Source organism: Aspergillus brasiliensis (assembly GCF_001889945.1).
Source record: "Aspergillus brasiliensis CBS 101740 unplaced genomic scaffold ASPBRscaffold_2, whole genome shotgun sequence".
Classification (NCBI taxonomy): domain Eukaryota; kingdom Fungi; phylum Ascomycota; class Eurotiomycetes; order Eurotiales; family Aspergillaceae; genus Aspergillus; species Aspergillus brasiliensis.
In genome coordinates this window covers 1182358-1206763 of record NW_027137443.1, presented here as the reverse complement: position 1 = coordinate 1206763, position 24406 = coordinate 1182358, and the positions used below count along the sequence as shown (strand labels likewise).

At 48.4% G+C, this 24406-nt stretch overlaps 7 protein-coding genes across 7 annotated transcripts in view; 6 read left to right on the top strand and 1 right to left on the bottom strand.

The window, feature by feature from the left end:
* The window catches only part of ASPBRDRAFT_51544 (protein kinase family protein), a gene marked incomplete at both ends in the record, with an annotated part of 11257 nt that extends 2353 nt beyond the window's left edge, over window positions 1-8904 (top strand). Inside the window, 2 exons of the mRNA XM_067626746.1 lie at window positions 6961-8282; window positions 8336-8904. Coding sequence (XP_067483084.1) covers window positions 6961-8282; window positions 8336-8904 — 1891 coding nt within the window. The remainder of the gene's footprint in view (window positions 1-6960; window positions 8283-8335) is intronic.
* Window positions 8905-9238: 334 nt separating this feature from the next.
* On the bottom strand, window positions 9239-12057 carry ASPBRDRAFT_663711 (uncharacterized protein; the record flags this gene model as incomplete). The annotated part of the gene is made up of 1 exon (XM_067628710.1): window positions 9239-12057. The coding sequence occupies exon 1, from the start codon at window positions 12023-12025 to the stop codon at window positions 9239-9241; it is 2787 nt and encodes a 928-aa protein (XP_067483083.1). The 5' UTR covers window positions 12026-12057.
* Window positions 12058-13341: 1284 nt separating this feature from the next.
* On the top strand, window positions 13342-15226 carry ASPBRDRAFT_663709 (uncharacterized protein; the record flags this gene model as incomplete). The annotated part of the gene is made up of 4 exons (XM_067628709.1): window positions 13342-13690; window positions 13737-14035; window positions 14102-14596; window positions 14649-15226. 4 exons carry the CDS (start codon window positions 13342-13344, stop codon window positions 15192-15194), a joined length of 1689 nt encoding a protein of 562 aa, XP_067483082.1. The 3' UTR covers window positions 15195-15226.
* A 773-nt stretch (window positions 15227-15999) lies between these two features.
* ASPBRDRAFT_117310 (pyridoxal phosphate-dependent aminotransferase) lies at window positions 16000-17770 on the top strand (the record flags this gene model as incomplete). Its single annotated transcript, XM_067617078.1, has 9 exons — window positions 16000-16073; window positions 16142-16210; window positions 16266-16350; window positions 16408-16513; window positions 16567-16639; window positions 16702-16855; window positions 16921-16934; window positions 16998-17421; window positions 17483-17770. 9 exons carry the CDS (start codon window positions 16000-16002, stop codon window positions 17768-17770), a joined length of 1287 nt encoding a protein of 428 aa, XP_067483081.1.
* Window positions 17771-18748: 978 nt separating this feature from the next.
* On the top strand, window positions 18749-20191 carry ASPBRDRAFT_115925 (uncharacterized protein; the record flags this gene model as incomplete). The annotated part of the gene is made up of 3 exons (XM_067616936.1): window positions 18749-19064; window positions 19121-19213; window positions 19269-20191. The coding sequence occupies 3 exons, from the start codon at window positions 18749-18751 to the stop codon at window positions 20189-20191; spliced, it is 1332 nt and encodes a 443-aa protein (XP_067483080.1).
* Window positions 20192-20355: 164 nt separating this feature from the next.
* ASPBRDRAFT_144063 (anaphase promoting complex subunit CDC16) lies at window positions 20356-23132 on the top strand. Its single transcript, XM_067619222.1, has 2 exons — window positions 20356-20732; window positions 20790-23132. Exons 1-2 carry the CDS (start codon window positions 20636-20638, stop codon window positions 22982-22984), a joined length of 2292 nt encoding a protein of 763 aa, XP_067483079.1. The 5' UTR covers window positions 20356-20635; the 3' UTR covers window positions 22985-23132.
* Window positions 23133-23311: 179 nt separating this feature from the next.
* ASPBRDRAFT_192030 (Saf4/Yju2 family protein) lies at window positions 23312-24396 on the top strand (the record flags this gene model as incomplete). Its single annotated transcript, XM_067620432.1, has 4 exons — window positions 23312-23334; window positions 23405-23467; window positions 23532-23596; window positions 23675-24396. 4 exons carry the CDS (start codon window positions 23312-23314, stop codon window positions 24394-24396), a joined length of 873 nt encoding a protein of 290 aa, XP_067483078.1.
* Between the last annotated feature and the right edge of the window lie 10 nt (window positions 24397-24406).

Genomic DNA, 24406 nt, shown 5'->3' with positions numbered 1-24406 from the left:
ACTACTACTACTACTACTACTACTACTACTACCGCTACCGCTACCGCTACCACTGCGGCTGCTGCCGCTACTGCTATTGCTACTACCACCACCACTACTACCACTACTCCTACGGCCGCCCCCACCGAGCTGCAGCTGCTGCAGCAGCAGCTCCAACAGCTGCAGCAGCAGGTGCAGCAGATGCAGCAACAACAACAACAGCAACAGCAGCATGAGATTGGCTCAATCATAAGCTCAATCAAAAAGCTTTAGTTAGATTCTGTATTTGTTAATGATAACCGTTGAATGATAAGTAATTCTGCAGCTGTTACTGTACTGCTTTCAAGTAAACTACAACGTTTGTTGAGGCTTCAGACTCTGGAGAAAGCACCATAATCGAACTAATTGAGAATCCTAGCAGTGTACATTGACGGGTACTGATATCCTGGGCGAGTCCTTCCGACATTCCACAAGTTCATGGACTTTAGACGCACGGATAATGTTTGATAGATCAAATTCTCAAATACTGAGCAATGTTAATAATATATCTCGATTTACCTGTTCGCTAACATGAAGCTATGGTCCATCAGGCACCGATGGTGATGTGATCTTCAAGACATCTGCTCTAGATTCAGCTAATATACCATACAACTGACGATGGGCCCTGCAATGGCACAACACGGCTCCAAGGCCTTGACACATTCCAGTATTCTATAACATCCACTAGGGTTGAACATGGCTGGAAGCGACTCCCCTGGCAGATGCATGAGCTTCCAACAAGGATCTTGAGACACAATGCATTGGCAGATCCGTCCCTATGGAGGTATAATGGCAGTAGATGAGTTCATGTTTTCTCAATTGCAATGGAAATTTTCTTACTATATTTCCTCTGAATATCCCATGAAGGTCTGTAGCTATTATAGTTTACCAGAAATCGAAAAGAAATACAGTTAATGGCAGAAGTGCCACCATCCCTTTACTTGAAGTGTGATAATATGTTCTCAATGGTACACTAGCTATTCATTGTTCTATCTATATAATTCCTTTCTAAGATATAAAGAATACATACGACCACAGGGTGTGGAAAATAGGGCTTCCCGTCCGCTCAGCCGTACTCAAGCCACACGCCGGGAGGTTAGTAGTTGGGTGGGTGACCACCAGCGAATCCCTTCTGTTGTATGTATTCTTCCTTTTTTGATATTTTATTTTTCTACTTTGTTTCAATTCTTAGCATATTTCTCTGGTTAGTTGAGCCAGGCTTCAGTAAATTTGTCTGTTGCTTTCTGAATTAGCCATACTATCCAAACCGAAGTCTGTACCTACACCCCCCCCAAGCTCGAGTTCCACACTTTATCTTGACAGCAGCAGATGTTCTAATCGACGCGAGCAATAAGATTTAAGTCGAACAACCAACCATCCAGGGAGGGAGGTATGAAAGGAGCCTGTCTTAGCTTCACCATAATTGGTTACTAGACCCCAGCACCGCGTTGAGGTGCAGACTCATTGCTGGGGACCGGTCCTTTGACCCGGTGTCGTTCATGACCTCTTATGGGCCAAATCAGTCCTCCCGACCTGCTAGTATTCAAGACCTCTTATGGGCCAAATCAGTGCTTTCGACCTGCTAGTATTCAAGACCTCTTATGGGCCAAATCAGTCCCTCCGACCTGGTATGCTTGAGGAATGATATTCCATTGCTTGTACTAAATTGAAACAGCAAGCAGGATCTTCGAGATCTCCTCTTTTCTTCTCTGATATTGATATGGTAGGGACCGTATCGTTTCATTGTCATCAGGCTAAGCGGTGTCGTTCCGCCTCGGGCATCTAGGTAGTCTGCCCATGCATTATCATATCCTGCGAAGGTTATGTATATCTCGCATCCATCCTTGGAAATAAGAACCCGGCTATGTCAATTCGTTACCAACTTCTTCATCTTAGATAGAGAGTGGTGGCCTTACTGGTGTGTGTTGACGCTTCTATCATTGTCAGGGTACTGGCTGACCCATGCTACAATCTCAGCAGCTTCCTGCATATCAACTGTCGGGCTGTGATGAATGCGTATGCCTTCCTTGCATTTGAGCACCGATTTGATTTCGCCTGTCCGCCTATCTTTCAATTGTCCATCGGTGAGTACATCAAGATGAAGCGTCTTTTTGTCCGAACGCAGACTGCCAAATGTTCCTCTTAGACGAGTTTTGGCGATGCTCCACTCAGAGGCAGGTGTCGGATGTAACGAAAGAAGAATCTGGAGCAGAGTGACGAGGCTGCCATTAACAACACCTTCGTCGCAGCACTTTAGCGGGTCGTCTCTATTTTGAAGGCCTTTAAGTACTTCCCACTGTCGAATCAAGGTACTGCGAAATTCTCCCAGGCGCTGGAAGTTATCTGTGCCCACTTGGTTGAGGTACTCTTGAAAGTCGGGGCACCCTGCTAAGATATTGGAGGCATTAGTTAAATTCAGTCCAAATTCAGCAGGACTAAAGAGACTGGGGTGAATTGAAGGGGGGGAAAGTGTTCTAAAGAGCAAAAATTGCTCTTGGGTGATGTGAGACCCAGAAAGGTCCTTGCAGTGTCGCAGCGACTTTTTCACAACTCCAGCCGAGGCGGCAGCTTGTTCCCACTCCTCCCTGCTTTCAGGAAGTTTGTCGAAAAAATTCTTCAGAGGCATGATTGACAATGAGTAATTTGGAAATTGAAAACAGAGACTATGTGAAAGTGGGGGTGAGGGTGAGGGTGAGTATGAGTATGAGCTTGAGTGGGAGTGTGTGTTGTGGGAGTGAAGAACATCTAGAGGAGAGTCAATTAGACTAGACAGGCAAGTGCGTCCGGGTGTACTGTAATCTAAAGGTATTAAGATCAGGCTATAGATAGTATAGAGCACACCGGACGGCTGGTAGGCAGTAGATAGTAAGCCGTGCTACGACTATCTAAAACGTTCTGACTGCATAATATGAGATTCCTAGATGATCTGCGGTTTAGGCCTCTTATTCGTGCCTCTTTTATACCTCACCTATGCCTCGCTGCTGCCATTCATACTAACCATTACTGTGGCCCGATGGGAGAGGCGACTGGCAGGCAGCCTCTCCCGAAAAATGAACAGAATGGATCAGATTTACGTGACCAGGCTGTGTTTGCCTTACGTGTTCGTTGCTCACCCACCTTCCCGTTTCAACGTCAATTTTGACTCGTGAACACCACCAATTAACCTAACAACCCTGTCCCTCTCCTACCAGCTACGCAGCGAGATGGTTACCAACAGTGGCGCTGAACGGCTTGAACACCTCTGGGAGGGATTAGTGGCGGAACCTCCCAAAGAGCTGGTGGATGACGGGAATCAAGTAAGTGATATAGTCCTGCATCAGCACCAGATAGATCGAGTTCATCTGGTACAATACTGCTCTGAAAACGAGGAAGAGGGAAATACAGTAGCAGATATCTACGGGCCACAGACACTGTTTCCATCTACTTGTGAGCCTATTTTCTTCGCACCCATGTCCCGATCAGAACTCGAAAAGTACCCCATGAAGGCGTCAGGACAGCCAACAATGAGAGACTACGACCCTGCCGAAGCCGATAGATCGCCAAATGACCGGGTAGATTCTATACTATCGTATGGCTTTCATTTACTGGAATGGGTATTATCCTCCGGGTTTTCAAGCACAGAGAGAAAAAACATGGATACCTATGGGGGACTAATAAGGCGGAGCGAGCTCCACCGCATCAGGTAGGTGCAAGAAATGCTGGAGATTCTCCGTCTGAGTAGATTATGAACTAACAATCTCCTAATAGTTACCCTAACCCATTGTTTCTAGCCAGCAACCTCCATGGGGCATACCCTTCTATTGATAACCAATGGGAATCCAATCTTCTACTCGAGCCAGATATGGTTGATGGCCACCGACTCCATCCCCATACCACCATTGGCCTCGTTCTATCCAATGATGGGAATGAGAACTCAATGCTTTACGGTGAACTCGCAATGCTAATATCTGCTATGCGGTGCCGTGCTATTCAGCCACAAGTTCCAGCGGATAAGGATGAACAGGAGGCTTTGTTCGAGGAGGAGGATGAGACTATAAAGTCCATGCCTCGAGCGTTTGGGAGTGAAAAAAGATTTCCTGTTCTTCTTCTATCATTTCCGGGTCCCCAGCATTTTCGTTATTTCTATGCCTGTATGGATGGGACTCGGATGGTTGTTATACAGTCTAAGCTGCACAGCTTCGAAAAAAGGGAGACTGCGCCGTTTGAGCTATTAATAAGGTTGGCAACGAGCCGGCCATTATCAGAGGCACATGTAATGTCAGGTCAAAAGGACCGGGACTTATTGCACCCGCAGGTCGAATAAACCGAGACTAATTGCACTCTCAGGTTGAAAGGACCCTCAGCTTCGGATGATTGGGTCTTAATATAACAACAAGATGTACGAACCGTACCAATGGTTTAGAGAGTAAAATTGTTAACCACCTATGAACAATAGCACCTATTTTTGAAGCAATACGCCTTAGTAGGTATATCAGAGAAGGCCGGTCTTTGGAACCTTGCTCAAAGGAATGCCGAGAATGATTATGCTGAATGCAATATCATAAAAATTCATTGATCATGGATTACTGTGCCTTTTTCTGTTGTCTGATCTTATCTTGCGCTTTTAAAGGCCACACTTAGCCGTGACCCCTTAGGAGAGAGGGATATAGAATATCTGGATGATGGATATCTTGTAAAATGAAAATTGATAGTCAGAAATAACAATTATCTTGCGGACAATGATAGAAAACTCTCTCGCTTTGCTATCACCCCACTGAATGGGAGATATTTATTCCGAGCTTTTGTCCAAGAGGAAATCTACAGTCCTAGAAAGTGCTTGAGTATCCCCCTCTATAGTTTCCTCCTTGTCCTCATCAACCCAGCCATGGGTATAGCCCCCGCCGAAGTCGATGATCCACAGATTTTCATCAGCATCAACCAGGATATTGTCCGGCTTCGCATCGCCCCAAACTATGCCCGCAGCATGTAGAGTTTCTATTATATTTCGGATCTGGCTTATCCATTTGTTCCGAATTGGCAATGGGGTGCTTGGAATATCAATATATTCCAAACTGTCACGATGCTCAATATAGTCCATTAAAATGCCTGTTATACTATGTGAGCCGCTTTGGAATGCCACAAATTCATGAATCTTAGGCGCACGGATGATGTTTGATAAACCAAGTTCTTGAATGCGGAGCAATGTTGATATCTCTCTATTTGCGGATTCACTGACATGAGCGGGTTTGAAAAAACGTGTCATTCCATGCTCAGTGAAGACCTTTGTTGGTCGTTGAGGTAAGTCACCTTCTGCTGTTTCTTGGGGTAGAAAGACTTTCGGAGGTGATACAACTGGGATTCCTATGTCTGCGATCGATGGAAGTAATTCCACGTTTGGGATCATTTCCTGCAGGAATTGCTGGCTCGGAGTATTGTATTGCACATTCAGCTTTCCATCAATGACTTTGGGAGTAAGAATTAGGGTGTCAAGATAAAGCCAATCATATAGAGTGTGAAGTTGTGGTTGCCGTTCGGAAGCCAACGCTCTCATCTCGGAGTTACACTTGAAAGCTATCCAGAAACATAGTCCTTCCATTGGATCTCCCAGATCCTCATCCTGCTCGAATGGCTCGTCCGAATCTAGTTTCCGCAGTAGAGACAGATATTCACTTTCGAGATTTGGATCCCCTTGAAAAATTTCGGCGGATACCGTGATATGGAAACGTCTCCCATAGCAAAGTATCGTTAATTCCGCCTCGGTGCCAATACCGTAGAAGAAATTAAGGATGTCATATGGTGGTAAAGCTTCCGTAGCTGGGGGATGAACTGGTTGAGCCATTGCGATATTAGGTTGACAGATGGGGTAGTTGGCACCGAACAGTATCATAAGCCTCAAGAGGATATCTTTATAGGAGCCTGTGACCACTGAAACCTAATTCCCAGTTATCTAGCGTAAAAGGCACATGTGGAAAGTAAAGACAAGTGGGTTCTTCCCCAGTTAGGTTGCTTATCTCCGATTCATGACAATGGTACACATATCAATCACTACAATGTGCTATGACTGTGGCAGTGATGCATTTGAGACAAATAGTTAGACAGTAAGGTCCGCAGTATATTCAAGGGTAGTCATTCTCCTCATCAATACTCCGCACAGAGAAGAGGATCATCATCCCTGTGGTTGGTAAGCTAACCGAATTTGGGATAGCGGCCGTGCCACAGACAATCCATTTATTGACTGACGACCCCGATAAACATGACTACTACTGTGTAGTAGCCAGGCTGCTGTAAGGATCTGACATCGCACATTCACCTCGCAAGCTTATCAATAATGCGCGTTCTGAGTGGTTGACTAAGATTGTAGACTTGTACTAGATAGGCTAGCAGTATCACTTCCGAAGAATTCACTCCTGAAACTCCACACCGGCCTTCGCTCATGCGCTACTGCCTACTATGGAAGATAAGGCTTGTTTTTAGTCTGAGTGGAAATAAATGCTTGAGGTATTTTTTGACAGGTGACTATCTATTGGCCTCAGGAGACAAAAAACTGTGGGCCTGAGGCAAAAGCTGGATATATAACAGCAGGCGGTAGCAATTCTGCTGGGCTTACAAGTGAGTGTTATCTGTTAAGGTGTGGAGATCTGGCAGTTGATGGTCTCACATTCACCTAGCAAGTCTATAACTGATGTGCATCTTGAGTCTCTGTTAACTCAGATTCCTAGTCTTCTACCAAGTAGCCTAGCGGTATGAATGCGGCGGATTCAATGCCTGAAGCGCACTAGGAGTGGGTTCTGACATAAGGTAGGCGAGGGTGTGGCATGAGCGAAGGCCTGTGTGAAGGCAGCCTGGCTGGTGTTGATCACTTTACCACCACCCGCTCACCACCCACTCATAGACATGCCCTGGGATAAGTTCTATGCTGCTGCGGCAGAATCCACCTCCACTCCTAACTTTCCCCAGCTTCAGTTTAGATTCTATTGAAGACTGGGATGATACTGATGCTGTGCTCAAGAAGGAACTTGGCTCAATATATACCGATGTCCCCGGATTCGACGAGGCATACTTCGGAGCCGTTGAAGGCCTCAAGGAGGTCGCCGCTGTCGTTTTCGATAAGCTTATGGAGCATGATGGTCTCCTATATGACGATAAAATAGGCTGGCATGGATGGCCTGAGAATGCGGAAAAGCAACGAGTTCTCGAGTGGCTGACTGCAGCAGTTGGAAAGATCAGATCATTGGCGGCGGAGAATTTTTCAACAAATTGCAGCCGCTATATTCTGCGACGGCCTCATCAACTAATTTCCGGTTCTACAGCTCCTCGAAAGCTCGATACTGGGTTCGTCGGAAGCAATCAGGTCCACTGGTCAAACATGCTTGTCTTAGGGAAACTTGAACAGAACTCGGAAATGGATACGGCCTTAAGAACCTGGCTTGATCTCGGGCGATGTGCTCGGGAGGTTTTTACTTCTCAAGATTCTCGCCGTTTCGTCCTTGGATTTACCTTATGTGGATCCATCATGCGTCTATGGAGTTTTGACCGAGTGGGTGCTATATCTTCGACCGCGTTCAATATCAACAAAGACGGCTCTCGATTTGTTCTGTCAATGCTGGGTTTTCTTCGAATGGACTTGAAAGATTTGGGTTACGACCCCAGCATCATAACGACATCGAATGGTACACGGTTCATTCAGATAATGCGAGATGGGAAGCCAGAGCGTCTGATTATTGAGAAACTCATAAGGCGTTCTGCCTGTATTGTTGGTCGCGCTACGACTTGCTGGAAAGCTCATCGCGAAGGGGATAAGTCAGAGGCATCTCTTGTTATCAAGGATTCATGGCAATATCCGGAAAGAAAAGATGAGGGGTTGTTATTGCGCGAGGCAACTGACAAGGAGGTTGTCAATGTGGCTAGGTATTATTACCATGGCACAGTGCAGGTCCAGGATAAAGATGATGATACACAGGGTGCCGTACGCAGAGGTCTTGACTTAAAGCAAGGCAGAAGATACCGCTGGAATAGCAATTTTGCCACTCTCGATCCTACGGCAAAATCCTCGAGAGGTGTCCCTTCTACTTGCAACAACACTGAACGGAAACGGACATCCAGCCACCTAAGCCCCCCTGGGCCGCCCGCCAAGCGCATCTGCACCAGCTCTCAGGCTGAAAGTGAGGATGACCCAAACGAGAACAGGGAGCATCGACGTGTTGTTGTTCGTGACTACGGGGTGCCCATATACAAAGCAAAGTCTTGTGTCTCCATGCTTAACGCAGTTGTTCGGTGCATAGAAGGTATGCATGCACCTTGAGGTTTTTCTGACTAGGTATTGATTCGTTCTTCGCAGGTTACGAGTCATTGCACGCGAAGACAGGAATACTTCACGGGGATATCTCGACTGGCAACCTGCTTCTCAATGAGGAAGGAGACAGCCGTTCTTGGCAAGCCTTTTTGATTGACTTGGATCTTGCCATAGAGGATCACCCTGCACAGCCTTCCGGAGCTGAAGGTAAAACAGGGACTAGACCTTTCATGACTATAGGACTGCTATTAGGAGAGAAACATTCTTTTATGCATGACCTAGAATCCTTCTTTTGGGTCATTCTCTGGATTTGCATTCACCACGATGGTCCGGATAGGAGCAGAGTTGTACAGGACTTTGAGAAACTGAATTACATGACTATGACACAGTTGGCATGTTGGAAGAAAGGACTTGTGGTACATGAAGGAGACTTTATAAAAAAGACAGAATCTTTCACGGAGTTCTACCAGCCTCTCAGGCCATGGGTGAATCACTTACGGAAAATAGTGTTTCCAAACGGTAACAGATGGGAGAAGGAGGACATGCAGCTTTATACTCAGATGAAAGACTTGCTCAGCACTGCATGTGAAAGCCTAGAGGGTCTAGATAAATAAGTCGACCGATGAGTATCGGATCATTAAGAACCCACATCGCTTGCATGTCAAAATGTAAGTATCAACTAGACTCGTAAATCGCATGATGCCCCTTAATTTTCCACGAATCTTTACAGATATCATGGAAACCGCTTTAGCTAGTACAGCGAGTCTTATTTCTCATTATTGAAGTGCAGTTAACTGTACTTTTTTAATTTCTTTTCCTACATGGAATAATGGCTAAGGACTCTCATAAAGCCTTCAGGGAAAAAAGTACTCTCGTTGTAACTGAGAACATATCAATTCCAATACTGCCACCACTAGACTGGTCAAGGTGGAGACATATAGACTAACATTAGAGGCCCTGCAACGTCATAGCCTCATTTAGCTTCTTCACAAACACCTGAACATGTTCCGGTCCCAAGACATTAGCATGATCACCTGGGACATGACACAATTGAACCTTACGCCTGGAAAAGTTATCCCAAGCAGCCAGACGTTTCTGCCACTCTTCGGGCGTAACATTCAGAAACTCCAATGGAGTGCAGTGGAAGACATCCATATGTGCGTTCACGACGCCATGTGGCTGATATCCCCTACCTATGTCTTGCAGGCTGAAAGCAACGTTAATCCATTGCTCTAGGCCGCCTTTATCGAGACCCAGTGCCACGAGGAGATCAGGGTCCACATTCTCAATCACACTTATCAAGGCTTCATGCTTCGGAAGTCCAGAGAGTTGCGTGACGAGAGACCGGTATGAATCACGAGAAATAAGGCCGAGAAAGTATGAAATATTGACTAGGCAGTCGGTCCATGTAACCTTCTGCAAGATCGGACTGACATAGGGAGGACGGTTGAGACCGGCTAGGAATTGAACTTGGTCGCCTTCTTTCTCGAGAGACTTGGCAAGTTCGAATGCTATCATCGTCCCGTAGGAGTATCCGAGGATAGCATACGGGCCGTGTGGTTGGAGCTTCTTCATGGCGGAGTGGTAGGTGCGGACGCAGTCTTCGATGCTCGTGAAATATGACTCGTGGCAGTGGAATCCGCGGGCTCGGAACGCGTAGACGGGTCTATCTTTGATAAGTTTTGCCATGTTGATGAAGATAAGTGCTTCGCCTGCGGCAGGGTGTACGAGCCATAGAGGTATCTTGTTGCCGCTGGACTGAAGCTTCACAGCTGGGATATACTGGTGTTGTTGTTCGCATGCTTGGGATAACCCCCGGACAGTATTATGAGCCATCATTGTGGCGAGGGGAATAGGCTCATCCAGCGACAGCCTAGTTCGCAAGCCGTGTTGAAGCCGGATAAGGGTCAGTGAGGTCAGACCGAGTTCGAAGAGGTTGGTGTCGACTCCGATGTCTTCTTGGTGTAGCGAGAGGAGTCCTGTCAGTTCTTCCACGATAGCTTGCTCGGTTGGCGACTCGGGTGGCCGGAATATCGATTGTTGATACTTCCTAATCACATCTCTGTCGGTGGCTTCTTCGATTTTGTACTGGCCACTTGCGACTTCCCGCTGCAGGCTAGAGCGAGGAAGCTTCCCCAAGGATGTGCGTTTTATGGTCTGTAGAGGCAAGATGTACGGGCGCACATTTGTTATCATCGTGATCCGTTGCATGATGGCAGTCATGGTCTCATATCTGGCTTTGGCATCATTCACGCAGTAGCTACGCTGATAGATGACGCATGGCCTCTCTGTTTCTGCACCTTTGGGACGGGACGAGAAGCATATCACACAGCCAGGAACAATACCTGGTATGTTTGCTTCTTCTATTGCAGCTTCCAGTTGCTGCGGGACGTATTTGATACCGTTGACCGCAATCAATTCTTTCGTCCTGCCGGACAGGTTTATCCTGCCATTTGCGCCCATGTAGCCCGTATCCCCAGTTCGAAACCAGCCATCTGGACTGAAAGCCTCACTGGTGGCTGCTTGATTGTTGTAATAGCCAGAAAAGACAAGCGGACCTCGGAGTTCCAAGTGGCCTACTTCACCTGGACACGCGAGACTGCTATCCGTCGACATGGAGATGATCCGTGCCTCAACGCCGGGGACACACTTGCCCAGAGAAGCAAACTCGTTGTGGTTGCGAGTGTCATATGTAGGGAAGTCCAGATTATAGATGCACCCTGCGCAAGTCTCGGTCATGCCGAATCCAGGGACGATGACATTCTCGGGTGCGCCATGTCGTGCCAGCAATCGAGACACTTGAGCACAAGTACTGACAACAACAGCCTCCCCTCCAGAAACAATGTATCGCAGGCACGTCAAGTCAAAATGAGGTCGATCTTCTTCCTGGGAGGTCTCTAAATAACGGCCAACTTCAGCTAGGAAGAAATTGGGCGCAAACGTCCTAACTACTCGATGTCGGCTAATGAGGTCGGGGAACAAGGCTGGGCGAGAAACGATCGTATCAGGTGGAACGTGAACTTGGTCGGACCCAACAAATAGTGCATGGAGATGGATCTCAATTAAACTTCCGACATGGTCGAGGCGGATCCAATTCAGGAATGAGTGGCCAGTGTCATCAACGCATAAAGAATCGCTTTTCCCTTGGAGGGAGGCCAAGATCTGATTGTGCGTTAAGGTCACGGCTTTTGGCAGACCAGTGCTTCCAGATGTAAGCATCAACAAAGCAGGATTCCAACCACTGTTGTTAAGTGGTGCTCTAAAACTGGTTTCCGTAGTGGCGGCAAAGCCTGCTGGTGAATCATTCAATGATTCTATAGTCACAATATGCAAGGGAGATGTCCTCGAAAATAGATCTTGAAAGCTTATCCGAGTAAGACATATAGGCTTCTCGAACAGCTCGCTTAGGTGACAGAGATGCCTTATGCGGTGTTCTTCATTTCGTGGCAGAGAAGTGGACATTGCAGGGATGTAACCTGCATATAAGACAGACCAAAACCATATGATATTGTCAAGATGGTCTTCAAAGTGAAGGAGTATGACAGAGGACTTGGTGTCACACTGCAGCCGGCGTAGTCGTATAGCATTAGACGTAGCCAATGAATCGAGCTCTGTGTAACTCAACCTTGAGGGGGATTCAATCCCAGAGAATCCAGGTGAATACGCATAGACACCACGAGACCCCTGATAGTTTGCTGCTTTGCGCAGAATGTCTATTATAGACCCCACAGTCATTGCGTGAGTGAATAATCAAGTAGGGGCTCGAACGAGTTAGGAGAGAATGAACAATATTTTGTGTCAATATTGAGCAGAAAAGAAGAGTCTGATGCGATTGTTTGCAAATTCCAGAAGTATGCATCGGCGAGTGCCATTTTATAATCCTCCAAATAAATTGAAATGGAAAAGAAACAGCCTTATTCAACCTTATCTTGCTTGCCAAAGAACCGCACGAAAGAAGACATGACTGGAAGGAAGGGCAAACCAAAACAGATGTGACGATATACCGTTCCATGCTGTTCGGCCTTGTGTAGCCAAAGTAGCCCGCAATGAAAATCCCTTGAGAGGTGATTACGCATATTATCAGATCAATTACCTGTTTGAGTGGTGAGCAGCGTCACAGATCCACCAGATGGGGTTGCATTCTCTGTACTACCTCAAGATCAGGAAAGAAACGCTGATATGAAGAAGGATATCAAAGGCAGGTGCGGGTTTTGTCTATTGTTTGGTTCGATTCGCCATCCTACTACTTCACGCCTTGTTCCCAATTCGGATATCGGGCAACAGAGTGCATCAGCGAGGGGCAAACGTTCAAGAATCTATTTATGCTGCGAACTGATTTTGGGAAGATGCTACCGCTACACCCTCCTCTACTTACGTAGAAATCCTACCGCCTGCTGCTTATTGGCCTCAGGCAGTAATATATTATCCCAGTCTTGATAATTTACAGCTGTTATTTGTTTCTACAGTACTAATATAGAATTATCGTTACTACCTGCAACTTGGTAGTACCTGCAGATCCTGGAATTCCTGCTTGCATGGATATATACGCGCAGGAGCAGGTAGTTTCACTAAGTAACTACCTGAATCTATTATATCCAGATAGTAAACAGAGCTTCAGACAAAAGCTGAAATACAAATAGCAGGTCATAGTAAGTATACTGGTTCTAAACGCGAGCCTTACCGACTAAGGCAGGCGGAGGATGGAGCATGAGCGAAGGCTAGTGTGGAGGCATGGCGGTAGCGCCATGTATTCAGGACTCATCAATAACATCAAGATCTAAAGGTCTCATGGGTAATCCAAGTCGCCGGTATCTGAGTCATGTGAGATGAGCGCAATCCCCTTGCATTCATTATCATCTAATTGTCTCCTATCTCAAGTAAGACCCTGGTCACCAGCGAGTGATCGTATGGAAACCATGCAGTTATGTCATACTGTCCTACTATTAAAAACCGAACATAAATTCTGGTATGTGCAGATGGCTTTGCGGGCACTGGTCAGCAAAGAAAGAAGACTACTAAACAGCCCCATTCATTCACAGGCAGCCAGAGACATGTACTCGCCCTCAGAAGATGCAAGACAGATTTTCAATCTCCTTTGTCAAGATCATGAACGCCTCAGTCTCCCAGTCGAGATCCTGACTAGCCAAGTAATCTTTCAGTCCCACTCAGATACTGTTTACTATCCGATCCCTTTCAAAGTCACCGAAACCCTGGCAGCTCTCAAGGGAATAGAAGGGGCCCTGGCAGCTCTGATAGCGGACCTACAATCGGTGCCTACGCCACATGAACGAAAGACTACAATCAGCCTTGAAAGGGCAACTCTTTTTGGCTTTCAGGCACTAGTCGCCAAGATCAATGGATATTCCCGGTCCGACCCCGAGGTCAAACAATACCTGAAAGGTGAGTAAGGCGCTCTCTGTTCATTTCAGGGATTGACTGCATGAAGATACGGACATTCATGCTGCGCAATCGAACTTGTATCGGCGAATGGCAGCCAGTATGTACCGCACCAAGAATTATAACGAATTCTTCCATCTGCATGGCTCTTTGAACCCCACTCCCACTCTGAATATGATCGGCCTAGACGGCCATCGTGCAGATCTCATTGACTACGATGAGATCATAAACACTATTCAAAGCCACGTTCAGGATTTTTCTGCAGCTGAGCTAGAGAGCCTGAATGAAGCCCATCGACAAGCAGGGGTAACAGTGTACGAGTATGAGGAATTCAAAAACACCGCCCACGTAAGCTGATCCTTGCAGCTCACACGGACAGGAAAGCCAAGGCATTATACTCATATTGCTGAACAGGGTAGAACGAGCATTCAGAATCCTTGGTGGAAGGTCATGCGTCTGCCAGGAAAGACGCCTCCGGCCGCTTTCAACTCTAGTGGAAGTCATAGGATCCTCGAAGGCGTCAAGGTTTTGGAGCTCTGCTGCGTCATTGCAGGGCCCCTTATCGGCCGTACATTAGCTGAATATGGAGCGGATGTCTTGAAGATTACATCGTCATCAGTGCCTGACGTACCATTCTTCCAGGTTGACAATAACATGGGCAAACGCACTGTGGACTTAGATCTCAAAACTGATGAGGGCCGCCGCCAGTTCGAAGTCCTTCTTGCGGATGTCGACGTGATCATTGATGGGTACCGCCCTGGTGCCCTCCTAAGACTTGGGTACAGCCCAGAAAGTATGGCTGCCATGGCAGAGAAGCGTGGCAAAGGCATCGTCTACGTAGACGAAACCTGCTTTGGGCACGAAGGGGAGTGGTGCCATCGCCCAGGATGGCAGCAGATAGCGGATTGTGTATGTTACACACTCCAAAATAAGCTTTCGAGGGACATCTCTAACAAAATAGCTCACTGGATTTGCAAGGTGTCATGGGAGATTCCTTGGCCGTGCAGAACCGATGATATCTCCCTTGCCTATAGCAGACTCCGGAGCCGGCTGTATGGGGGCTATCGCTGCCTTTACTGGTCTATACAACCGTGCCCGATACGGCGGCTCGTATATGGGCCAGGTTTCTTTAATGCAGTTCAACTTACTACTACAAGCTGTGGGGAAATATCCGGACTCTGTGGAGTCGGAGCTGCAGGAGACCTTCGCTCCTGCATTCTCCAAACTACGCTTCTGTGACAGCGTTGGCCGCAGTTCTGCCCTGGCATTAGATGTGATGAAGGAACGGTTTCCGCACCTCTTTGTGAAAGCATCCCCTGGTGATCGACAGAGGAATCTGACTGAGATATGGTACTCTCACCATTACGGGGTTGACGTGGAAGTTGTACGACCTGTAGCTGAAATTGAGGGGGTCGAGAACGGCTTCGTTCGCGCAACTCGACCAAACGGTGCAGATGCATCTCCATCCTGGAATTTCCCACAAGAACAGGGTTTCAGGAAGCTTTGAAGCCTACGTAAGGCTGCAGATGTACCGGGTTGCAGCATCATACGTAATGGACTCTTGGAGCGAGATTATAGGGAATATTCGGATGAAAGCTTCAAACGATTGGCTTGTGAGACTTCTAAGCATACTTCAATGAACCATAAGCATATATTATACCTCCGACCCTGTCCTGTGACAGCATGTTGGTGTCACCTTCCTCCAATGTCTTTACTCACATAGGATCAAGCAAGGCTGTTCGACTTAGACAAGGAACATCCCGTCCCATACAGTTCCACCAGGTCTGTATGTTGCATACAGTCCCCGTAATATGTAGGCCACAGAGTAGCAATGCCGAAAGTGTGTTGATCATCTCGCCACGGTCAACCTGGGTCAGGGGCGCACATCGGTTTGTATTCCCGCTAGTCAGGGTTGCGCTCTATTGACGCCTGACTTGAAGAAAAACAAGGTTAACTGAGTTCTTCACACTACAAGATTGACCTTGTGATAGCTCCGACCTTGATTTTGCCTCAGGAATGTGAGTCCTTGCTTCTCTTTGCCATGCATTAGTGCATCTGCGCCATGACACTTGATCACTGACCAACGGGATGTAGTTTCCGTGACCAATTAAGAGACTGGAGTAGATCTGTATGTAGGCTCTCTGCACACGTAGGCCTTGATTATGTTCTTTAATGATGAACTTGTTTTGCGATGATTGACATATATTACCTAAAAGTATCCGGCGCTCTAAATTACCTTTCCAATAAACTAAACTATTTCGTAGTGACTTTACCCAACTTCAAAATCCAAAGACTCTAGTCATTGTGTGATCATGGATGCGCAAAGCAGTAGCAAGTCCTTTGATGCCCCAGCACCAAGAGTGGCCTCTGATAGACAGGATGTTTGGTACATCCATGATCTCTCCAAAATTGTTGACACCTTTGTTACATGACAGACTAACCAAGCATATATAGGTCAATCGTCAACGAAGCAGCTGCTGTGTCTCCAATCCAGCCAATTGTGAACCTTGGACAAGGCTTCTTGTGAGCCTTTCCATTCATTTCGCGTGGCAGATCATACAGTTAATCCCTCGATAAGTGGCTTTAATCCGCCCCAATTTGCTATAGATGCGGCCAAGGAAGCCCTCAATCGGGTTGATTGCAACCAATGTGCCCCAACGAAGGTAGGATATGACCACAACCTCATTGGATATCTTCGACTCATACTGAGAGTTCACCAGGGCCGTCCGAGTCTAAGAAGCGCTATTGCGTCAGCTTATTCAAAGCTGCTTGAAAGACCAATTGACGAGAGCAGTGAGGTTGTCATCACTTCAGGTGCTAATGAAGGTAAAACAGCAGGTCAGGCACTTTCTGATGGCCATTAATCAATCATCATACAGGCATGCTGTGTGCATTACTCGCATTTATACAACCTGGCGATGAGGTCGTTGTCTTCGAACCCTTCTTTGACCAGTAAGTCTTCCTTGGGCAAGATATTGTTACCAAGAAGCTAACCACCGGTCATCATGTGATAGATATAGAAGCGGAATTGAACTGGCAGGTGGCGTTCCTCGCTACGTGCCTCTTCACCCGCCAAAGGACAGCAGCAGGACAATATCAAGTGCATCCGAATGGACCGTTGACTTTGAAGAATTCGAGAACGCCATAAACAAGAGAACGAAGATGATTGTACGAATCATATTCCTTTGTTATTGTGCTCTTTCAATTCTGGTGTGTTTCCTAACCAACTACAGATTCTCAACACGCCGTACGGACCACCACTTTCACTTACACCTCACTAAGCCAACAAACTAACCACCCAGCGCTGCAGTCACAACCCCGTCGGAAAAGTCTTTACAGAACAGGAGCTTCAGCATATCGGCGACATCTGCCTGAAGCACGATCTTCTCATCCTCTCCGACGAAGTATATGACCACCTTTATTACGTTCCCTTCACGCGGATCGCAACCCTCTCCCCTGATCTCTACGACCACACACTAACCGTCGCATCCGCCGGGAAAGCCTTCCACGCGACAGGCTGGCGAATTGGATACCTGATTGGGCCACAGCAGCTCATCAAATTTGTTTCTGCCATACACACGCGCATATGCTATAGCAGCGTATCTCCATTACAAGAAGCAGTGGCGGTTGCTTTCGAACAGGCAGACAAAAATGGCTTCTGGGAGTATAGCCGGCAGGAAATGAAGGGTAAGATGAGATTCTTCTGTGAGGTGTTTGAGAGTCTGGGATTACCGGTTAGTTACTTTCCCTTCATTTACTTATGGAGACTTTGCATACTAACAAGTGTTTACTAAGTACACCGAGCCCGAAGGCGGATATTTCGTCCTAGTGAACTTGTCCCGGGTGCAAATCCCCAGCGAGTACTCATTTCCAGCACATATCGAACAGCGAAGAAGAGATTTCAAGCTGTGCTGGTTTTTGATTCAAGAAATAGGCATTGCTGCTATCCCGCCGTCGGAGTTCTATAGTGACGAGAATGCGCATATAGGGGAGGATTTTCTCCGATTTGCGTTTTGCAAGGAAGATGAGGTTTTGGAGATGGCAAAGAAGCGGTTTCTTGGACTACAGAGGTTTATTTTTTGATGTAGGCCATGATTACACCTCTCTGTGATCGCTGTTAAGTAGGTGCGTCAGTACTCGATGCTTTGGTTACTATATTTTTGAGGAATTGCTACTATAATCGAAATTTCTCTACACCTTGTTTGATTTCATTGGCCTCTCTAAGCAACGCCCGTAGTGATACGTATGATGTGAAGCTTCAGTTTCGCGAATATGATGTGGGTTGAAGCTGAGACATAAGTACTTCAAGATCATCCTCTAATAGTACTGCAAGTCAATTACTGCTAAGTGCATCTAGATATATAATACTCCGAAGGTGGAAGGCACTCCGCCACAGGGCCACATGGCCAAAGGGTACTACTGCCGGTATTAACTATGAACTACTAGTTATTGATTCCCCTGAAACTTCCGTCTACTAGTACTGAGAAGGTTTGTGAAATGCTCAGGAATGCCTCAGCTCTAAAAGATGTGGTACACAGAGAATGCGGGATCTACATTACCTTGCATCGGTAGGTCCGATGCACATGGTCGGAGCACTTCTATATACTCGATATTTTCCTTGAGTCAAGATCTTACATGCCGATAGCTGTCACTAAGATCGTAGATGGTTTATTAATAGAAGGGGGCTTTAAAGACTCGGCAAGGTATAGAATTGCTTTTTCATATCTGATTCCTACTGCGCTATTGCCATTGCACTGTAGATCCTGTAGATCGATGATGATACAGGCATGCCTTGCATGCTCGTTTCACTCTGCTGTCCCAATGACTAGTCAGTTCGTTTACATGCTTTTTCTCGGGGACACAATCGCCGATGCAAGGGAATTCTCCGTCCGTCGCGTATGAGATAGGCCGCTGATCCAATCAATGATCGTCCAAACTAGTAGTATGCTGGGTTCGCCGCAATATGACGACTGGCGCTGCTGAGCGTGCTGCTGGTGGTGGTTAAGTTCAGCAAGTCCAGCTTTCTGGCCATTCAGTCTTGTCTCCTCTACACCAATCACTATGATGCCAACTCAGGATAAGGATGATGTTTGCACCGTGGTCCAAGCAACCTCGAGTGATAACGAGGAAAATGAAGTTTCCGAGACACTTGCTGACAGCGAAGAATCGTCATCTTTTCCGGACGGAGGTTGGCGAGCCTGGCTAGTAATCTTGGGTGCATGGTGCGCCATCTTCCCGACAATGGGGATAATGAATCTGAATGGACTGTTGGAAGATTGGCTGGCAGAGCACCAGCTACATGGATACTCAAAAGCATCGATTTCGTGGATCTTCAGCTTGTGGCTTTTTTTCTTCTATCTTGGTGGCATCCAGATCGGTATACACCTTTTTTCATCCCTAACGCTCGAATATCTACTGATGGAGTTTCTGTAGGACCTATATTTGATGCACATGGACTCAGAAATATTTTCTTGCCCGGCTGCATCGGCATGACATTGTCGATGATGTTCCTTAGCGTCTCTCACGGTATGGTTGAATACTCGCAAGCCCGGTTTCGTGAACTGATGTTTGCCTGGTTAAGCATACTACCAGTTCATCTTGGGATTCAGCATCCTAGGTGGTCTCTCGGCATCAGCAGTGTACACACCCAGTGCTGCGTGCATCACGCACTGGTTCCTCAAAAGACGCGGTCTAGCAACCGGGATAGCAATGACAGGGGGTGGCATTGGAGGGATCATCTTCACCAACGTGTTCGGTATCCTGAGCAATAAGATTGGATTCCCCTGGACTATTCGCATACTGGGGTTTATATTCCTTGCTAGCCTTATGGTCAGCCTGCTTACTCTCGAAGGACGTCTCCCACCTAGCCCATCAGCAGGGAGTAAAATCGATATTCGCGCGCTCAAAGAGCCCGTTTTCACCATGACTTCCATCGCACTCATCCTCGCGGAAATCGGCCTGTTAGTCCTAATCAACTATTATCCGTCCTATGCCATATCGCACGGCACCCCTGGCGCCCTCTCCTACCATCTCATGACGATCATGAGCGCAACTTCTATTTTCGGCCGCATCATTCCGGGTGTCTTAGCTGATATATGGGGCCGTTTCAACGTTTTATTTGTAACCTGTGCTGTATGTACTATTCTAATATTTGGGCTGTGGTTTGGAGCAGGCACCGACAAAGCTTGCATCCTGGCTTTTGCGGCGTTGATCGGGTTTTGGAGTGGACCAGCAATAAGTCTAACGCCCGTCTGCGTGGCTCAGATTTCCAAGACGGAGAGCTATGGCAGACGGTTCGGAACAACAAACTCGTTGATGGGATTAGCCTTGTTAGTTGCCATCCCTGTGGCCGGTGAGATCTTGAAGGGGCAGAACCGGGGGAAAGTAGAGACGGAGTATTCCGGGTTGATTGGGTTCTGTGGAGCAGCGTATGCTGGAGCCTGTCTGTTTCTGTTTCTGGCCAAAGGAGCCAATGTTGGATGGCGGGTGACAAAGGTGTTCTGAGGATGTATTAGAGTCAATAGAACTCGAAGATAAAATAGATAGTAGTTATATAGAGCAGTGGAAGATGAAGCAGCATCCGCCCGGCTTCTCAATCGGGCAAGACGCACGGACCCGAACACGCGCCGCTTTGGACTTTGGATTCTCGCAACAATAATCCGACAAAGCTTCATTCCTCAATGCTTCGTTGCTTGTCAGCATTTCCAGTTGCTCTTCTCTGTCTGCTGGGTTGTATCTTGTGTCTCACTCTAGCACTGCCGCCGTGATAGCTTGGCTCCTGTCCGCGAGAGTTGTCTTGCCTGCTGAGGGACGCCGCGGTCTGTTTACTTTCCCCGGACGCCGTCGCCCCTCCAACCCGCCTCATGCCTTTCTGTCCATGCGACCGTTGTGATAGCCCCTCGCCATTGAACTTCCCTCAATCTCATCTCCCACGTGCTTCATCTGGTCATGGAGAAGTTTCTGCGCTCCTGGCGTCAGGATGCGCTGAACCGGGGCCAGCATGATGCGGCCATCTACATCGGCGATAAAGTGCTCGCGCTGACCAGTGAGTGACCAACCCAGCATCAACCCCGATTAGTGCTAAGCCTATTGCTTCTTATAGACAGCGACTCCGATGCCTTTTGGCTCGCACAAGTACATTTTTCGAACAACAACTACGCCCGTGCCTTAGCCCTCCTGTCGCGGAAAGACCTGATCTCCAGAAGTACGGCCTGTCGCTATCTGGCCGCACACTGCCACATCAAACAGAATCAGTTCGATCAAGCACTTGCAGTGTTGGGCGACCACAATCCTACGCACCTTATACGCAGCAGCAATAGTCGCCGCAAACTTCAACATCTTAACGGTCAGAGCCATGTTACCTTGCGGAACGGAAAGACAACAGCGTCGCGCATTGATCGGGGCGAAGAGCGAGAGCGGGAGGATGCAAATAATGTCAGGTTTGAGGCGGCGATGTGCTACTTGCGGGGACTCTGCTTTGCGAAACAAAATGCGTTTGACCGTGCCCGCGACTGCTACAAGGACGCCGTGCGCATTGACGTGCAGTGCTTCGAGGCCTTTGATCAGCTTATGAAGAACTCCCTCATGTCGCCCGCAGAGGAGCTGGAATTCCTCGAGTCGCTTGATTTCGACTCTGTGTCGAGCCCCGACCCATCCGTAGCACAGGAGGCCGCCCACTTCACAAAAATGCTTTATACCACTCGCTTGTCGAAATATTCCTCGCCGACGATCCTCTCGGACGCCACCGAAACACTATCAACTCACTACAACCTAGCGGAGAATCCGGACATCCTGCTTTCTCGCGCAGAAGCTTTATATACGCAATGTCGATTTGCCGAAGCTTTAGAGCTCACTTCCTCAGTTCTGTCCACATCTCAGTCTGCGGCATCGACGCAGATGACGCCTGCAGTCCATATTACCGCTCAAAGCCACCTGGGGCATCCGCCTGCCGTGTACCCCTTGCATTTGGCCTGCTTGTACGAGACGGGCGCCACAAATGCCCTATTCCTTTTGTCCCATACGCTTGCCGATTACGCTCCCGAAGAGTCTTATACATACCTTGCAATTGGTGTCTATTACTTATCCGTCTCTAAGATAGCGGAAGCTCGACGCTACTTCTCCAAAGCGTCTCTTTTGGACCCGCATTCTGCGCCAGCATGGATCGGCTTCGCTCATACCTTTGCTGCCGAAGGAGAGCACGATCAGGCCATTGCGGCGTATAGCACGGCGGCTCGGCTTTTCCAGGGCAGTCATTTACCGCAGCTCTTCCTGGGAATGCAACATCTGGCCCTGAACAACATGTCCTTAGCCCATGAGTATCTGTCCGCCGCCTATGCCATGTCGACCGGGGCTGCGTCCGGCTCTGCTCCCTCTATAAGGGCCAATCCGTCAGAACTCACATCTTTGGGCGGTGACCCGCTCGTCCTCAACGAGCTTGGTGTAGTTTTGTATCACCAGAACCACCTCGAGGGCGCCGTCGAGTTGTTCCGTCAGTCTCTCACACTGGCCACATCGCTTCAATGTGAACCCGGCGCCTGGGTTGCCACGCGAGCAAATCTTGGGCACGCACTGCGCCGTATTGGTCAGTTCCAAGAATCCCTGGCCGAGTTCGACGAGTGTCTTCGCATTGGTGCGGCAGGCGCAAGCTTCGGGTACAGCCCTTTCCTAGGAGGCAGCGGCGGCAATGCCTCAGGGGTCGCCTCATCCGGCGTCGGAGGGTACGAGGATCGAGGATTGATTGGGTCCCTGCACACTGCTCGCGGCCTGGTACTTTTGGAGCTGAATCGCACTATGGAAGCCGTAACGGCCCTGCACGAGGCAGTGCGTGTTTTAGGAGCAAGCGGTGGTGGAGATGCAGCTGGTGGTGCCGGCATTGCTGGCACGCTCTTATCGCGAGCACTGGAAATCTGGGCACTAGAAGGCCAGGAGGAGCCGATAGTGTTAGAGGATGCCCGGACCACCACAAGCCGCAGTTCGACACGGTCTTCCAAGGGAAAGGGGAAAGTGTCTCGACGACGCGGGACAGTGGACGAGGCATACGCCGAGGAATGGACCGATGAGGTTGCTCACGTCGACAGCCAAACCACAGCCACCGAGGAGACAGCTGGCGACAGGGTAGAGATGGAACTTGATGACGAGGCTGATGGACTTCTCCGACATGCTATGAATCGTGTACGCGGCGGACGAAGCAAACGACAGCCGGGCCAGAGTCGGGACATGGACATGAACGACACGCCAGGCCCGGCGGGAGGGCGCAGCCGAGGGTCGCGGATGCGAAGCAACGCTAGACATAGTTGATGGACACGAGGAAACATTGGAGCATAGCAACTGGGCGTTTGGAGAGGTATACCCTGGTTTTGTCATTGGAGCTGGCACCATGGTTCGGTTATAGCATTGGAGGCGTATATCATTCAGTTAATAGAATCCAAATGCATAATTAGTAAGCATTGAGTTGTCTTGTGTGCATAGATAAGAGGTGCTGTCACGTGAGCGCAAGCAGATAGCATCGCATCGCAATCGCCATCTACACTTACTTCACTACACTATTCAAACTATCTTCCCAACACCTTTCCACCCATACAAACCTAACCCCTCATATTCGACCGGCACAGCTAACTCGCCACCATGTCCGAGCGAAAGGTCCTCACGTAAGTTCATATCACACTGATCTCAACTTCAGAAGAAGAAGGACAGCACTAACATAACATCAAATTTAAGGAAATACTACCCCCCGGATTTCGATCCCAGCGCTATCACGCGTACACCGAAGCACCTGCGCCAGTAAGTCTACCCCCTATACCATATACCATACCCGACAACGCCTCATCTAACGAAACCATCACAGACAAGGCCCGAAAGTAATCACCGTCCGCCTCATGGCGCCCTTCTCCATGAAATGCACGAAATGCGGTACATACCCCCTCCCAATCTATTTACCTCCTAAACCCCCTTTCACCCCCATACTAACAAGTATATCCTGAAATGCAGGCGAATTCATCTACAAAGGCCGCAAATTCAACGCGCGCAAAGAAACGACCTCCGAAAAATACTTCTCGATCCCAATTTACCGGTTCTACATCCGATGCACGCGGTGCAGCGGAGAAATCACCTTCCTAACGGACCCGAAGAACATGGATTACCGGGCAGAGCGGGGCGCGAAGCGGAACTTCGAGCCGTGGCGGGACAGAAGTAAAGCGGAGGAAACGGCGGAGGAGACGGAGGAGCAAGTGCTAGATCGATTGGAGAGGGAAGAAGGGGAAACGGCAGAGCAGGAGGAGAGGGATAAGATGGCGGAGTTGGAAGAGAAGATGCTAGATTCGAAGCGGGAGATGGCGATTGCGGATGCGTTGGATGAGATCCGGACGAGGAATGCGCGGATTGAGAGGGGAGGTGCTGGGGGGGAAGTGGCGTTGGGGGCTGTGAGGGAGGAGAAGGATGAGGAGGCGGAGAGGGTAGAGAGGGAGATTGAGGAGGCGGCGAAGAGGGCGTTTATGACGGAGCAAGGCGAGAAGGTGAAGAGGTTGGTTGAGGAGGAGGTGGGGGATGGTATTTCCGGTATTGCCGGGGCTGGTGGCAGTGGCAGTGGCAGTGGAAGCGGTGCTGGGGAGATGCCGCCGCCGCCGCCTTCGTTTGCGAGGGTGAAGAAGGCGAAGAAGCCTGCTGTTAATAGCTTGGGCATCAAGAAGAAGGCCAAGCCGTCATTGGTATAGTTTACCAGTT